General features: G+C 42.3%; 2 protein-coding genes and 1 pseudogene across 2 annotated transcripts in view; all 3 read left to right on the top strand.

The window, feature by feature from the left end:
- The window catches only part of ZMYM5 (zinc finger MYM-type containing 5), a 41,917-nt gene extending 35,133 nt beyond the window's left edge, over positions 1–6,784 (top strand). Inside the window, exon 8 of the mRNA XM_016203566.2 lies at positions 3,856–6,784. Within this exon, the coding sequence (XP_016059052.1) occupies positions 3,856–4,611 (756 nt within the window). The 3' untranslated portion in view covers positions 4,612–6,784. The remainder of the gene's footprint in view (positions 1–3,855) is intronic.
- A 2,235-nt stretch (positions 6,785–9,019) lies between these two features.
- LOC107529940 (zinc transporter SLC39A7 pseudogene) lies at positions 9,020–11,894 on the top strand (annotated as a pseudogene).
- Positions 11,895–14,609: 2,715 nt separating this feature from the next.
- PSPC1 (paraspeckle component 1) overlaps positions 14,610–15,412 on the top strand; it is a 77,904-nt gene continuing 77,101 nt past the window's right edge. The window contains exon 1 of the mRNA XM_087814425.1: positions 14,610–15,116. Within this exon, the coding sequence (XP_087670551.1) occupies positions 14,751–15,116 (366 nt within the window). The 5' untranslated portion in view covers positions 14,610–14,750. The remainder of the gene's footprint in view (positions 15,117–15,412) is intronic.

Below are 15,412 nucleotides of genomic sequence, written 5' to 3'. Positions count from 1 at the left end.
TAAATGTATTTTCAATTTTGATTAAGTGAAACTTTACAATATTTTAAAGTTACTGAAGTTCAGAGAAAACATCTTAGCCAGAATCACAGCTAGGTTTGACCTCACATAGGAAACCTTACTTAGTGCATGATAAGAAACATTTGATTATATGTGTGCCTCATTTCCCCAAATAAGCTGTAAGTTCCCTGAGGCCAGGATCTATATCTGATTCTTTCAGAAGTCTCCAGAATAACTAGCCTTATATATGGGGTGACCAAGCCACTTGGACACTTCTGAGAGTGAAATGATCTTCTGTTAATAAACATAGTGCTCTCCATCTTGGTACTTTCTTTCCCAGTGATTCCCGCCCCCCACCCCCATTTTTAGAGACTTTAGTTAATTGGTGCCTATCACCTGCCTTTTATTTGGCTTCAGTTTTCATCCAGGTCCTCAGTAAAAATGTTTGTGTGACAGAAGAATGTAATACTCCACTGAAGTAGTTTTGAACTTAATTTTCAAGGAATCTCAGATATTTGTTCCTGGAGAGACAGCCTGAATAATGCGAATGGGGAGAGACATTTTAACCTTCAGCTATGGTATACGGCAGAAAATTTATGCACCAAGGAGTAGCTGAATCAACTACCTATCTTTATCATCAGTTCTTCACTATCAGACCCTTTTCAGTAATTGTCACATATTTACGAATCTCCTTGTATGTATGTATGTATGCTAATAAGGTCAACTAACATGAGTTTACTATGATGCCAGATACTGCTTTTCATGTATTTTCACATTTAATCATCTTATGTCTGCCTAGTTAAGTACAATTTATGTCCCCATTTTATTGGGAGGAAACTGAAGCTTAGGTGATTAAGTGACTTGCCCAAGGTAATATAGCTGGGAAGTGTCCCACCCACTGAGAATGACAACAACTTGACTACCTATTCATTACCAAGAAACTCAGGAAGGAAAGAGATAAGACCAAAGCTTGGGTTGGGCTGTGTAAAAATTAAGTCTGTGGTTCTTGACTTTCTGTTTCTTTTTTATGTACTCTTGTAGTACAGTCTTCGCCACTCCCATAGTTTCAATTAATATATATTTTGATGACTTCCGAAATATCTGAAGATCATATTTCTTCAGTTTCAGACCATCTGTAATCTCCACTTCAATGTATTACATCCCTCAAACTCTATCTAAATCTGAAAAACCAAACCTGCTTTCTTTACTTCTTTCCCTTTTCAGTAAATGATCCCATCATCCATTCAGGGCAGACAGGAGAGGGAGTCATTTATTTATTTATGACAAATATTCCACATTTATGATCCTCTCCGGTCAGAAGTTCTTTGAAACCTATTCCTTGAAATCATCTGATTCACCCATTTTAGTGTCATTCTCTACACTTCCCTCTTCTCAGTCTCCAGAGTCACTCAATTACCAACTAATCCAGATTCTACTTCGTAAATATGTCTCGACTCTATCCTACCTCTATTCCTGTTATCTTAGACATAGCCTCCATCCTCTTGCCAGCCTTACCACAGCTTCCTGTCTCTGTACGCTTGGCCTTCCTTACAGTGGGCAATCTGTATTACAATCAGAGTGATCTTTCTAAAGTACAGATTTGATTATGTCACTTAGGGTTTGGCCAGTGACGCATGCTGTGAAAGAATTTACAACTAAAAGAAGAGATGCAGAGAGGAAGTATATTCTACTTTCCACAAGGGGAAAGGGCCAAGTATTGCTAGTCAATACAGGGCAAGGAATAAAGGGGGGGTTTCTACTTTTAAGCAGTGGCTGTTGCTAAGCAACAAGGAAGGGAGGGTGGGGTTTTTCTGTAGTTGAGTAGATACCAGGGCAGTAGTCTTGAAAAGTTGCAGTCTGTTTGCTTTCCAGGATGTAGACCAGCAGATGTCCTAGGGAAGTGTCTTATCAGTATCTTTCCCCAGCCTGTAGAACATGCTCTGAGCAAGAGTTATGAAGAGTTCAAAGAGGCTTGTTTAAAGAGGAGGGGGAAAGGGAGCCTTCTACTAACTAGACTCCTTGGTGCGAATTATCCCTGAGTTGTGAAAACAGTAGGGAGGAGGGGGATGCAGGAATGGAGCCTTGAGAGTAGCTTGTCTTGTCCGCAGTTTGAATACAGGGGCTGTTTGAATCAGAGGAGCCAAAAATCTTGGGGTTTAATTACCAGATGGTTGTTATAAATTGTGGAAGACCACAGCAAAGCAAAACAGAGGCCTTTATCCTGTCCTTACAGTCACTTCTGCTTTTTTTTACTTTAGTACTGTCACATTACTTCAGGATTAAATAAGAACAGAGCTCTTCGTGTTTTTGTTTGTATGTTTGTTTTTGCTTTGTTTTGTTTTCTTTTTGAAGATTTTTAGAGAGAGAAGAAAGAAGAAAAGAGAAAAACATCAATTGGGGGGATCGATCGCACAACCCTGGCTTGTGCCCTGACTGGGAATCAAACTGGCAACCTTTCAGCACACAGGATGACACCCACACTGGCCAGGCCTTGTTAGTTTTTTGAGACAGCATGTTTATAAAGCTGCAGACAGTGAAATAAGGAAGAGCTTAGGACAGAAGAATCAACAGCAGAGAGCCTAGGAGGTGGCTGCTTTGGCCTCTAGAAATGTTAGAGGGAAGAAGTGTGCCCGGGCGGCACTACTGTCAGATCACTGGAAAGTCAGAAAAGGGGACCTTGGGGACAGGCTCAGGGTGTTAGCCCAGAACAAGCTGCCACTGCCCATTGCTCCCCTGTTGCCAGTCTCATGGGATCCCTTAGAGTTTAGGAGCTGCATGCCTGTTGTGGAAGAAGAGGGAGAAGGGAAAGGCTAGGGCCTGCTCTGGGGAGGCAGAGCACACCAGCTCTTGGTTTCTTAAGCTCCATTGTATATATTGTTCAATTGTGCTGTATACAAAACTTATAGCTATCAGGCCTTCCATACCCATTGTATACATCTTTGTTCTTTTAATCTTTATTTTGCTTTTTTTTTTTTTATTGACTCCAAAATAGGTAATGTGCCTTTTTATTAAATGGAATCATACAGTATGTTGTACTTTGTGACTGGCTTTCACATACACATCATCCTGTTTTCAAGGTTCATCCATGTTGTAGCATGTACCTTTGCTTCACATTATATTGTCAAATAATGTTCCATTGTATGGATAATACCACATTTTAATTCATCCATCAGTAATGGGCATTTGAACTGTTTTCTGCTTTTTGGCTATTATGAATAATATTGCTATGAACATTTTGTATAAGTGTTTGTGTTGGCATATATATATATATTTTTTTAATTTTTTTAAATATATCTTTGTTGATTTCACAGAGAGGAAGGGAGAGGGAGAAAGAAAGATAGAAACATCACTGATAAGAGGAAGGGAGAGGGAGAAAGAAAGATAGAAACATCATTGATCGGCTGCCTCCTGCACACACCCCACAGGGGATCGAGCCCGCAACCTGGGCATGTGCCCTGACCAGGAATTCAACCTTGATTTCCTGGATCCTAGGTCGATGCTCAACTGCTGAGCCATGCCTGTCGGGCTGGGCATATATTTTCATTTTGGAACTGCTGGGTTGTATGGTAACTTTGTTTAACTTTTGAGGAATTTTCAGACTGTTTTCCAAGCAGATATACCATTTTACTTTCCCACCATCACCTTAGGAAGATTCCCATTTTTCCACATCTTTGCTAACACCTGTCTTTTTATTGTAGCCATCCTAGTGGATGTGAAGTAGAATGTCATGGTTTTGACTTGTATTTCTTTGATGACTAATGATGAACATCTTTTCATTGCTTACTGGGCGTTTGTGTATACATTAGGTTTTTTAGTGTTAACAGTTCTAAGATAAAATTATAATCTGTTTCTCTTTAGATGCTGGAAACAAAATCAAAAAAAATATCCACATCAGAAAACAGAAAAAGGAATGCTGTTAGAGAAGAAAATGAAAGAAAACTATATGGATCATTGAATACACTTTTAGAAAAAAGAGAGAGAATACCAGAAAAAAAGGAAAAGACATCAGAGCCACAAGTATCAGCAGAGTGCAGCACAGATGCATCACTGACCAGACAGGATGTAAATTTGTCTGCTTCTGTATCCACCGTAGCTGATACATTTCATGAGCAACTGGAAGAGAAAAAGTCAGAAGATGCCACTCAACCAGTTGTACTTTCTGCAGATCCAGGCACATGGCCCCGAATTTTAAATATTAAACAACGGGACATTCTTGTTGAAAATGATCCACCTCAAGTAAGAAATTTTAACTTTCCAAAAGATAATACAGGGAGGAAGTTTTCAGAAACTTATTATACACGAATTCTTCCAAATGGTGAAAAAACCACTAGATCCTGGTTACTTTATTCAACCTCAAAAGATTCTGTGTTTTGTCTATATTGCAAACTCTTTGGGGAAGGAAAAAATCAACTGAAGAATGAGAATGGGTGCAAAGATTGGCAGCATTTATCACACATTCTTAGCAAACATGAAGAAAGTGAAATGCACATCAACAATAGTGTTAAGTATTCAAAATTAAAATCTGATGTGAAAAAAAGCAAAACTGTTGAATCTGTAGAACACAGAATACATGAGAATGAGAACAGTGAGGATGTGCTGTTGCTGTACACATGATATACCTGTCAGGATCTTATGTTAACTCAGAAGAAATCTGTACCTAATAGTCAATACCATTGTGTTGTGAGGCTTCTACACAGAGTAACTCAACAGTCCATTTGCAATGAGCATACTAGCAAATAGTAAAAAATGTTTCTTTTACAAATTCTAAAGCTAGTTGGATTCAATAGGGATTAATACAGGTTTCAATAAAGGTAGTTGTTAATTTTTTCAGTTTATCAATGCACATTTTTTTAAAATGGCATTTGAACCCTAGCTGGTTTGGCTCAATGGTTAAGAGAGTCGGTCTGTGGACTGAAGGGTACTGGGTTCAATTCCAGACAAGGGCACATACCTCTGTTGCAGGTTCGATCCCGGGCCTCTGTCAGGGCTTGGGTGGAAGGCAACCAATCAGTGTGTCTCTCTCACATCAATGTTTGTTTCTTTCTCTTGCCCCCCCCACTCTCTCTAAAAAGCAATGTTAAAAATATCCTTGGGTGAGAATTAAAAATTGGTAATAAATAAATAAAATGGCATGATAGTTTTAGTTAATTTTCTGTTCTGATTACCTTGAAAGAGGGAGAAAAAGGCTGAAATTTATCAATACCAGTTTATGTGAGCAAGATATTTATGTGAACAAGTGTTCTCATCTTTATTATTAATGTAAAAACATTCAGAAGCAATTTAAGAACAGAATGGGATATGAAACTGCAGCTTATTGCTATTAAAGCAAATACTTGTCATTCATTTCTTTTGGGTAAAACATTGTTTTATTTTAGCAAAACAGCATCATTTGTTAAATAAATGGTTAAGGTGGTTAATTTGCATTTTTTTGGTTTTAATTTGTAAATGTTTTAGCTTTTATTATATGAGAACTATAAGCATAAAGTGTATACCTATTTTTATGTTGGTACACATATATGAAATATGAAAATAAAAATATATTAAATTAACCTTTAGGTATTGTGGCATTTTTTTCCCTCTGAAGGAGACTTCCTGCTTGAAATCTGAGAAGTACTCATGAAAAGTAAGGGTCTCATTTTGTCAGATGGTCAGTCAGTGTTCTCATCACTGTATATTTAGTAACTCACTCATTGTTTTTGGTTTCTGATACCAAATTTATCATATTAAATTCTTATATATACGTAAGCTTCTCTCAAGACTTTTCTTAGGAAACAAAATAGCATATGAGCAGAAGGTGCATTCTTGTTGGTGGGGCTGACACTTGGAGTACTTGACTGTCAAAGAAGCCTGTGTTGGAACACCCAGGGAAATCATTCTCATTAATTTATAGCCCTTTTTTTTTTTTTTGCAGTGATCATTTCAATCTTTCAGACTTGGATCTGAATAAGCCTTTGGGATGTTTCCAAAAATCCAGTTTGTTTTCAGAGGCCTATGAGGAAATTTTAGAAAATATAACAGGTTGTTCTGAAGTTCCTTTGCAAATGATTAACATGCTCATTATTTCATTAAAGCTTAGAGTTAATTGAACGACACATTTGTAATATGATTACATTAGGTAGACTGTTGAGTATCTGAGCAAAGTAATGAAGTCAACCAGCAGCTACTTAAATAATTTGGTAAGATCATCAAAAACAAAATTAGATCCTCAAATTCTTTCTTTTTTTTCAGCATACTGCACACCTCTCAAGCATCATAAACCCTTCATGCAGTAACGAGTTAAATGTGAAAAATTCAAAAGATGTAGGTGCTGGGTTTATCTGTGTTCACTGTAAATTTCTTTCAATATTTGGTATGTATGAAATTTTTCATCATAAAAGGTTGAGGGAAAATCAACTGTAAATTCAGGAGATGATAAAAGTAAATATCTCTAGGCAGGGGAATAACTTAGGTTTCTGTTTTGTTCTTTCTTAGCTAGCTCTTTTTTTTTTTTTTTTACATTGTAAAATTAGAATGTGCTTGCTGTAAAGAAGGAAGGCAGAACACAGAATGAGAAGGGCAAGTCTTGTTTTCTGTCCCCCACTCGCCTATTGTGGGACTGGTCACCAGTGATCTGAACTATACTCAGGGTTTGTTTTCTCTCCTTTTAATTTTACTGAGAAAAGGCATTAGAAAAATGTATCTCCTGCCACTAATTTTTTTTTTTAATCTTCACTGGAGGATACTACCATTGATTTTCAAAGAGAGTGGAAGGGAGGTAGGAGGGGAAGAGTGAGAGACACATCAATTGGTTGCCTCCCGCACATGTCCTGATTTAGGGCCTGGGAATCGAACCTGCAGCCCTTCAGTCTGGAGGCCGACACTCTAACCACTGAGCAAAACCAGCCAGGGCTTTTACCTTTAATTTAATATCCAAAATTATGAAGGACAGTTCAGAGTAACAGTCCTCAAGAAATGGTAATTTATTGTTTTACTCATTGAGGACAAGTGAAACTTTTTCATAAACCTCACAATTTCAAAATTGCCATCTTTAAAATTCTTACATTGAGCCATTCTCTTCCTCTCATCCCCTGCTCAGTGCTGTAAACTAGTGAAAGTTGCTAGTAGCCACTTTACATGTACAAGGTACAATTTGCTACATAAGATATAAAAGTGAATAAGAGGTTGAAGTAAAGAGCTCAATCAAGTTTGGTAGAAAGAGTAGTGCTATGTTACTTTAGGTCATATAACTCCTGTTTCAGAGCTTTGACATTCCCCACTGCTTCTAGTTTAAAACTCCAACTTCTTAGCGTAACGTAAGATAGGTAGCTGCAGTCATCAATGTCAGGTAATAGGGGAAAGTTGTAGACAGAACATGAAACACAAAATTTTGGAAATAGAATAGCCCTCTATAGTGTTGAATTATATAGTGTGATTATATAAGGATGAAATTAGGAATTTGAGAATTAACTGAAAGGAAAATCTGACCCATATACCCACGTCTGTTTCTGAGAAAGTAAGTTAGTTTGAGGAGATAGTAGCATAATATTGAGGACTAGAGATGGTTTTCAAAAGCTTGTAGCTATCATTACTATGAAAAGAATTAGCCAACAGGGCCGTGGCCAGGTGGCTCTGTTGGTTGTGTTACCAGACAGTTCTCTGAGTCCAGGGACAAGGGGCTTTCCGCTCCTCTGCTCTTGCCAATCTCTTGAGAAGGAATTCAGACAAGTGACAGCAGTGTTGAAGCAAAGCAAGCAAATTTGTTAAGAATACACTTGGGCCCAGCCGGCATGGCTCAGCGGTTAAGCATCGACCTATGATCCAGGAGATCAAGGTTTGATTCCTGGTCAGAGCATACTCCCAGGTTGCAGGCTCGATCCCCAGTGGGGGCCTTGCAGGAGGCAGCCGATCAATGACTCATCATTGGTGTTTCTCCCTCTCCCTTCCTCTCTCTGAAATCAATAAAGATTTTTTTATTTTTTTTTTAAAGAATACCTTTGGAATAAAGCACAAGTGTGCAACTCAACTGGTCTGAGCAAGCGGGTTGAAGGAGTTTTATATCCCTTCCCCTATAGGTTTCAAAGCTCCCTTACTGGATATCCTCTGTAGCAGACTAGGTTTTAAAGTCCCCTTGTTGTGGCTTGGAATGTTTGTAATTACACCTGCTCATCTTGTTTGGAAAGTCCTAAGGCAGCTAATTTCTTTGTTTCTTGAGTAAGATAAACTCGCCCTTCTTTCACCCTTCCCCTCCTGCCCTAGCAGCTATCTTTCCTAATGTCCCCCTAGTGATATCTGTCCTTGAGTTTAGCTGGCACAAATTGTATTAATTGGGTCTTTGTTCTCTATTTGCCCAGGCCAGAGTGATTTAAGCTATGTATTCTCTGGTTAGGGAGGAGGGTATAAACCATTTGCTCTCAAATATCTTTGGTTGAGGAAGATAAGTTCTTGCAATTCACAAGCTGAATGCAAGCAGCCCAGACTGTTTCACCTTGTTTAATTTTCTTGTCTCAGTTTCCCCATTCCACTTGCCCAGGAATTTTCCTAACTTCTTACTATCCTGCCACAGTTGGAGCATCGTCCTGTATACTAAAAGGTTGTGGGTTCGATTCTGGGTCAGGGCTCATACCTGGGTTGCTGGTTCTGTCCCTGGTTGGGGCCCATATGGGAGGCAACCAACATTTCTCTCTTACATCGATGTTTCTCTCTCTCTCTCCCTCTTTCTCTCTCTCTAAAATTAATAACATATTCTCGCCGGTCAGCCGTGGCTCAGCAGTTGAGCATTGACCTAGCATCCAGGAGATTGCGGTTCGATTCCTGGTCAGGGCACATGCCCTGGGTTGTGGGCTCAACCCCCAGTTGGGGGCGTACAGGAGGCAGCCGATCACTGACAACTCTCATCATTGAGGTTTCTGTCTCTCTCCCTCTCCCTTCCTCTCTCTGAAATTAATAAAGATATACTTAAAAAACAAACATCGGGGGGAAAAAAAGAGCCAATGGCATTTTAGGAAAAGTTTAAGGACAGACACTATATCATCTGACATAAAGAATGGTCAAGGTAGTCCTGACCTGATAGCTAACTTGATTAGAGTGTCATCCCAATGCACCAAGGTTGCAGGTTCATTTCCCAGTCTGGGCACATACAAGAATCAACCAATGAATGCATGAAGTGGAACAACAAATCAATCTCTGTCTCCTTCTCTCCCTATCACTCGCTCTTCCTCTTCTCTCTAAAATCTTTTTTTTTTTAAAGGAGTGAACCAATATTTTTCAAATGACCAGTGCATGATGTTACAAAATCATACATGGCTGAAAGAATCACTCAAAGTGAAAGACCAATGAATTTTAGTGTAACAGAGCAGGAAAAGTTCATTGCTGTGGTTTCAAAATCCACATTGCACCTAATCTTTAAGAAACTACCACTCATTGAATTTTGGTGAGCAACCAAGAAAACTATCTGCAATTATCTAAAAAGGTTATTAGAATAATCCTCCCTCTTCCAACTACATATGTGTATGAGGCTGCATTTTCTGCCTGCACTTCAACCAAACAACATATCACAAGAGATTAAATGCCAAAGCAGATATGAGAACCCAGCAGTTTTTTATTAAGCTGATATTTAATACTTTTGCAGAAATGTGATGCAATGCCAGTCTTCTCACTAAATTATGTTTTGATATAGTTCACTTTCAGAGAAAAGATATGACTTATGTAAATATGTAATGAGTTTATTATTGCAACTTTAAATAAATTAATATATACATTTAAGCCCAGCCTGTGTTGCTCAGAGGTTGAGCATCGACCTATGATCCAGGAGATTGCAGTTCGATTCCAGGCCAGGGCCCATGCCCAGGTTGCCATCTCGATCCCCAGTAGGGGGCGTGCAAGAGGCAGCCGATCAATGACTCTTTCATCATTGATGTTTCTATCTCCTTCTCTCTCCCTCTTCCTTCCTCTCTGAAATTAATAAAAAGAAAAGACATTTAAAAATAATAATAAATAAATAAACAAAAAGGATTCAGCCAGGCAGCTCAGTTGGTTACATCATCATCCCAATACACCAAGGTTGTGGGTTCAATCTCCAGTCAGGGCACATGCAAGAAGTAACCAATGAATGCATAAATATTTGGAACAAATTGATTATCTATCATCTATCTATCTATTTATCTATCTATCTATCAATCATCTATCTATCATCTATCTATCATCTATCTATCTATCTATCTATCTATCTATCTATCTATCTATCTATCATCTATCTCCCTCTCTCCCTTTTCTCTATCCAAAAATCAGTAGAATTAAAAAAAAAATTTAATGTGCTATTCAGCCATGAAAAGAATTAAAGGAAACTTAACTGCATATTACTAAGTGAAAGAAGTCAGTCTGAAGAGGCTTCATACTAATATGATTCCAACTATAGGTCATTCTGGAATAGGCAAAACTATGGAGACAATCAAAAGGTCAGTAGTTGGGGACTGTCACATAGGAGCAAATCTGGAAAAGAGGATCCCAGAAATGTGTGATAGCCAGAGGCCTGGGGGCCCCCCAATGGGTTGCCGTGGGACTGCTTACCCAGGCAGCCTTGGGGCTGCTAATGGCCAGACATGGGGGTCATGGAGACCTAGACAAGGACCTACACAAGGACTTCCATGGCCACAGCCACTCACATGAGGATTTCCACCATGGACACAGCCACAGCTGCACTCAGGAGAGCATCTGGCATGGACACACCCAAGGTCACGACCACAGACATACACAGGAGGATTTGCATCATGACCATACCCATGGCCACTCCCATGAGAGCCTCTACCACAGAGGACATGGACATGACCATGAGCACAGCCATGGAGGCTCTGGGGAGGTTCCAGGCATCAAGCAGGACCTGGACACTTGCACACTCTGGGCTGTGTACTGGGGGCCGCAGTGCTGATCTCTGCAGCTACATTTTTTATCTTCTTCCTTGTCCCTGTGGAGCCAAACTCCCCCCGGCACTGCTCTCTGCTCCAGATCTTGCTCAGTTTTGCTTCTAGTGGGCTGCTGGGAGATGCCTTCCTGCACCTCCTCCCTCATGCCCTGCAACCTCATCCTCACCACTTTCAGGAGCAGCCGGGACATGGACACTCCCACAGTGGCCAGGGCCCCATTCTGTCTGTGGGACTGTGGGTCCTCAATGGAACTGTCACCTTTCTTGTGGTGGAGAAATTTGTGAGACGTGAAAGGAGGACACGGACAGTCATGGACATGGTCACACACATAGAAGTCATGACATGGAACATGGGAACGTTCTTCAAAGGAGAAACAGAACTCAGAAGAAGAAGAGAAGCAAGGGTGCTGAGGAAGTGGAGAGGAGGGGGCACAGGGCCCAGAGATGGGCCACTGAGACTTCAGAATTCAGAAGATGAAAAACAAGTTCAGACCTACGTGTATCAGGGTCCATGAATCTGGCTGCTGACCTGGCACGCAACTTCACAGGTGGTCTGGCCATTGGTTCTTCATTTCAAGGGGATTGAGGATTGGGGATCCTGACCACAATGACTGTCCTGCTACATGAAGTACCCCCTGAAGTTGGGGACTTTGCCATCTTGGTCCAATCTGGGTACAGCAAAAAGCAGGCAATGAGTCTGCAACTACTGACGGCAATAGGAGCACTGGCAGGCACAGCCTATGCCCTCCTAACTGAAGGAGGGGCAGTGGGCAGTGAAATTGCAGGTAGCACAGGTCCTGGCTGGATTATGCCATTCACTGTAGGTGGCTTTATCTACGTAGCAATGGTCTGTGTTGCCTGAGCTGTTGAGGGAGGCACCACCATTGCAGTCACTGCTAGAGGTACTGGGCTTGCTGGAGGGAGTTGTTATGATGGTGCTGATTGCCCACCTCAAGTGAGAGGTGGGATAAACTGCCCGCACCCCAGCTGCAAACCTCTATCCTCTAAGTCCTCTGGGTCTGGGGTCTGGGGAGGTTGGGGCCCCTGGCCAGGCTCATCTGCCAAAGGAAGGAGGTGTATCCTAGGGAAGTGGTGATTTTGGTATGAGGGCAGCAAGGTTTGACAGTCTTATAGGGGCTATTGGGATGAGCATGAGAGGCCAGAGGGACCATAGTGTTGGGCATGTGCTGACCATGTTGTTGGGTATGGGTGGCTAAATGCGGCCATGTAGAAGGCTGGAAGAGACCAGTGATGGCAGCCTACCCTAAGTGTCCTCCCCCACCTATTCTCAGAGAACCAAGCTGCCACATACAGGTTTCTCCAAGGTCGCCCTCCTTTCTCCCTCCCACCTGTTAGTGGAGGCTTCAGGGAGGACTAGAGCTCTGGGCAGAGGGGACTGCAGGAGTCACGATAAACATCTATGAAACATCAACTGTGTATTGTGATTGGGGGGGGGCTTTAGTTGCTAATTTCTTGGCTTGATTTTTGTTTCTAATTTTTTTTATATCACTGTTTGAATCAAGAGGGTGGGGTGGTTACCAGAAATAAAGTTCTCAGATCTCCCCTCCCCCAAAAGAAAAGGTCAGTAGTTGCGAGGGATGAATAGGGAGATGGGTGAATAGGTGAAGCACAGGGGAGATTTAGGGTAGTGAAAACACTGTATGATACTGTAATGGTGGGGATGTGTCATTATAACTTTTTTCTAGACCCGTAGAATGTACACCACCAAGAGTGAATTTTTTTTTTTTTTTCAAATATATCTTTATTGATTTCAGAGAGAGGAAAGGAGAGGGAGAGAGAGAGACAGAAACACCAGTGATGAGAGAGTCATTGATCGGCTGGCTGCCTCCTGCACACCCCCGACTGGGGATCGAGCCGGCAACCTGGGCATGTGTCCTGACCGGGAATCGAACCGCAGTCTCCTGGATCCTATGCTGATGCTCAACTGCTGAGCCACGCCTGGCCTGGCCTTTTTTTTTTAATGTATCTTTATTGATTTCAGGGAGAGGGAGGGAGAGGGAGAGAGAGAGATAGAAACATCAGTGATGAGTCACTGATCAGCTGGCTGCCTCCTGCAGCCCCTGACTGGGGATTGAGCCCACAACCTGGGCATGTGCCCTGACCGGGAATCGAACCGTGATCTCTTGGGTTCTAAGTTGATGTTCAACCACTGAGCCATACCCGGCTGGCCCCAAAAGTGAATCTTAATGTGAACTCTGGACTTGGTGATCATGTATGTCAATGTAGGTTCATCTTTTGTAACATGTACCACTCTGGTGAAGGATGTTGCTAATGGGAGAGTCATCATTGATTTTTTTTTAAATATATATCTTTATTGATTTCAGAGAGAGGAAAGGAGAGAGAGAGAGAAACACCAATGATGAGAGAGTCATTGGAGATCGAGCCCTCAACCCGGGCATGTGCCCTGACACGGAATAGAATCACAGTCTCCCGGATCCTAGGTCGATGCTCAACTGCTGAGCCATGCCTGGCCCTGCAGTAGCTTATTTTTTACTGTGTAGTATATTCTATTATGTGAATGTATCAGTTTATCCATTCACCAGTTGAACGCTTGGGTTGTTTCCAGTTTTTTGCTGATTACAACAAAAGTCCCTATAATCATTTGCATATAGGATTTTTTTTGCCAATACAAGTTTTTATTTCATTTGGCTAAATAGGAGTGGGGCTGATGTTCTAAAGTCATCATATGTTTAACTTCATGAGAAACTGTTGAGCTGTTTTACATAGGGAGTGTGAATTCATTTCTTAACATTCATTGAAGACTTAACCATTTACCAAGGGCAGTAGGGGCAGAATAGGCTAATTTGGTAGACACTGTATGGCTCTCAGATCTTAAAATATTTGCAATCAGATCTTTTACAGAAAATGTTTGTGGACCCCTGCCAGACTAGGTCCATAGGAGTTCTGGGTCTGGCCTTACTACTTCCATAGGCACACTTATTTTATAGAATTGGAGTGTCTCATTAGGAAATATAATAAAAACCTTGCTCTTGAAACAAGACAGAAATGTGTTTTCATGTGTTTCAGTTACTGGGAAATATCCTGTTATTCAAAGCTGTGTATAGAATGTGCAAGTTTTTATCTCCCTGTTGTCACTGAAAATTGAGCTGGATATTTATAAAAATATCATATTTTCACCCACCGCTGTACACATGGCACAATTCTGTCAAGGTAAAAAAAGAGTCAAACCTATGGAGAGTTTTTGTGAGCTTATTTGAACCAAACCATTGGCAATTGCTGGGAAGCAAAATCTCAAGGGATTGAGACAATGCTCAATTAAGGTAAAGATTGACCTTTGTCAGGAAGGATGTCAGCCTAGGACATGACTACCCACCATAAACTGATTTTAGTTAAAAAGTTTTAATTTCAGACCATCCTTTGTGGTTATTTTTGGTCTCTGAGTTTATAAGGCTCCCACGCAGGCTTTCTTTAGTATGTGGCCCCCTTTCGCCAACAATTTTTACCATAGGTATGTACAATCAAGAATCCCTGCTATTTTAGGTGGTTGGGAAACTACATGGGCCTGAGCTACAGGGAACCCGGGAACGCTGACAATGCTGTGCGCAGGCGCAGCTAGCCCAGGCGCGTTGGCTCTGACGCTAGCCTAGGGGCGGGGCCTGCGGTAGGCATCTCTTCCAACTGCAGCTGGAGGCAGCGCCATTTTGAACGTGCAGCGTTCACCGGCGTGAAGGGGGTCGGCGAGGACTGCTGGCTGTCGGCGTGGCCACCTCCCCATCTTCTCTGGCTTTTTCTTCACAGTCCCGGCTCCTTAGGGAGATACAAAGCCATAGGCGCATCTCTAAGGTTGGTTCCCTGCCGAAGGTGAAGCCCTCCGATGATGTTGAGGGGAAACCTGAAGCAAGTCCGCATTGAGAAAAACCCGGCCCGCCTGCGAGCTCTCGAATCGGCGGCGGGCGAGAGCGAGCCGGCGGCCGCCATGGCTCTCGCACTGGCTGTGGAGCCGGCGCCCTCCGCTCCCGCTCCCGCGGAGGAGCGCGCGGAGGAGGAGGTGGGCTTCACTATCGACATCAAGAGCTTCCTCAAGCCCGGCGAGAAGACGTACACGCAGCGCTGCCGCCTTTTTGTGGGCAACCTGCCCACGGACATCACGGAGGAGGACTTCAAGCGGCTCTTCGAGCGCTACGGCGAACCTAGCGAGGTCTTCATCAACCGCGACCGCGGCTTCGGCTTCATCCGCCTGGTGAGTGTGGGGTGGGCGCTGGGCGTCGCTTTCTCGGGCCCGCGGGTCGCCAGAGGTCCCGAGCCGCCTGCTTCGCGGACGGTTAGCCCAGCCCCGGTGTGTGCGCTTAACGGTACCGGGAGCCAGCGGGGTGGGAACTCCGAGTCCAGGCAGGATGGGGTTAGAAGGGGAATGAATGGGATAGGAATTGGGTCTTACTAGAAGTCTTCATTGGGCCCGAAGGCCCACCCAGCGGAATTGCTTCTTAGAAATTGACCCACGTCGTCCCTGTTGGCTTCCACCAGACCTGCAAGCAT

Source organism: Miniopterus natalensis, chromosome 2 (genome assembly GCF_054644295.1).
Source record: "Miniopterus natalensis isolate mMinNat1 chromosome 2, mMinNat1.hap1, whole genome shotgun sequence".
NCBI classification, from domain to species: Eukaryota; Metazoa; Chordata; class Mammalia; order Chiroptera; family Miniopteridae; genus Miniopterus; species Miniopterus natalensis.
Note: the sequence above shows the minus strand (reverse complement) of the source record. Positions and strands in the feature narration are given on the sequence as shown.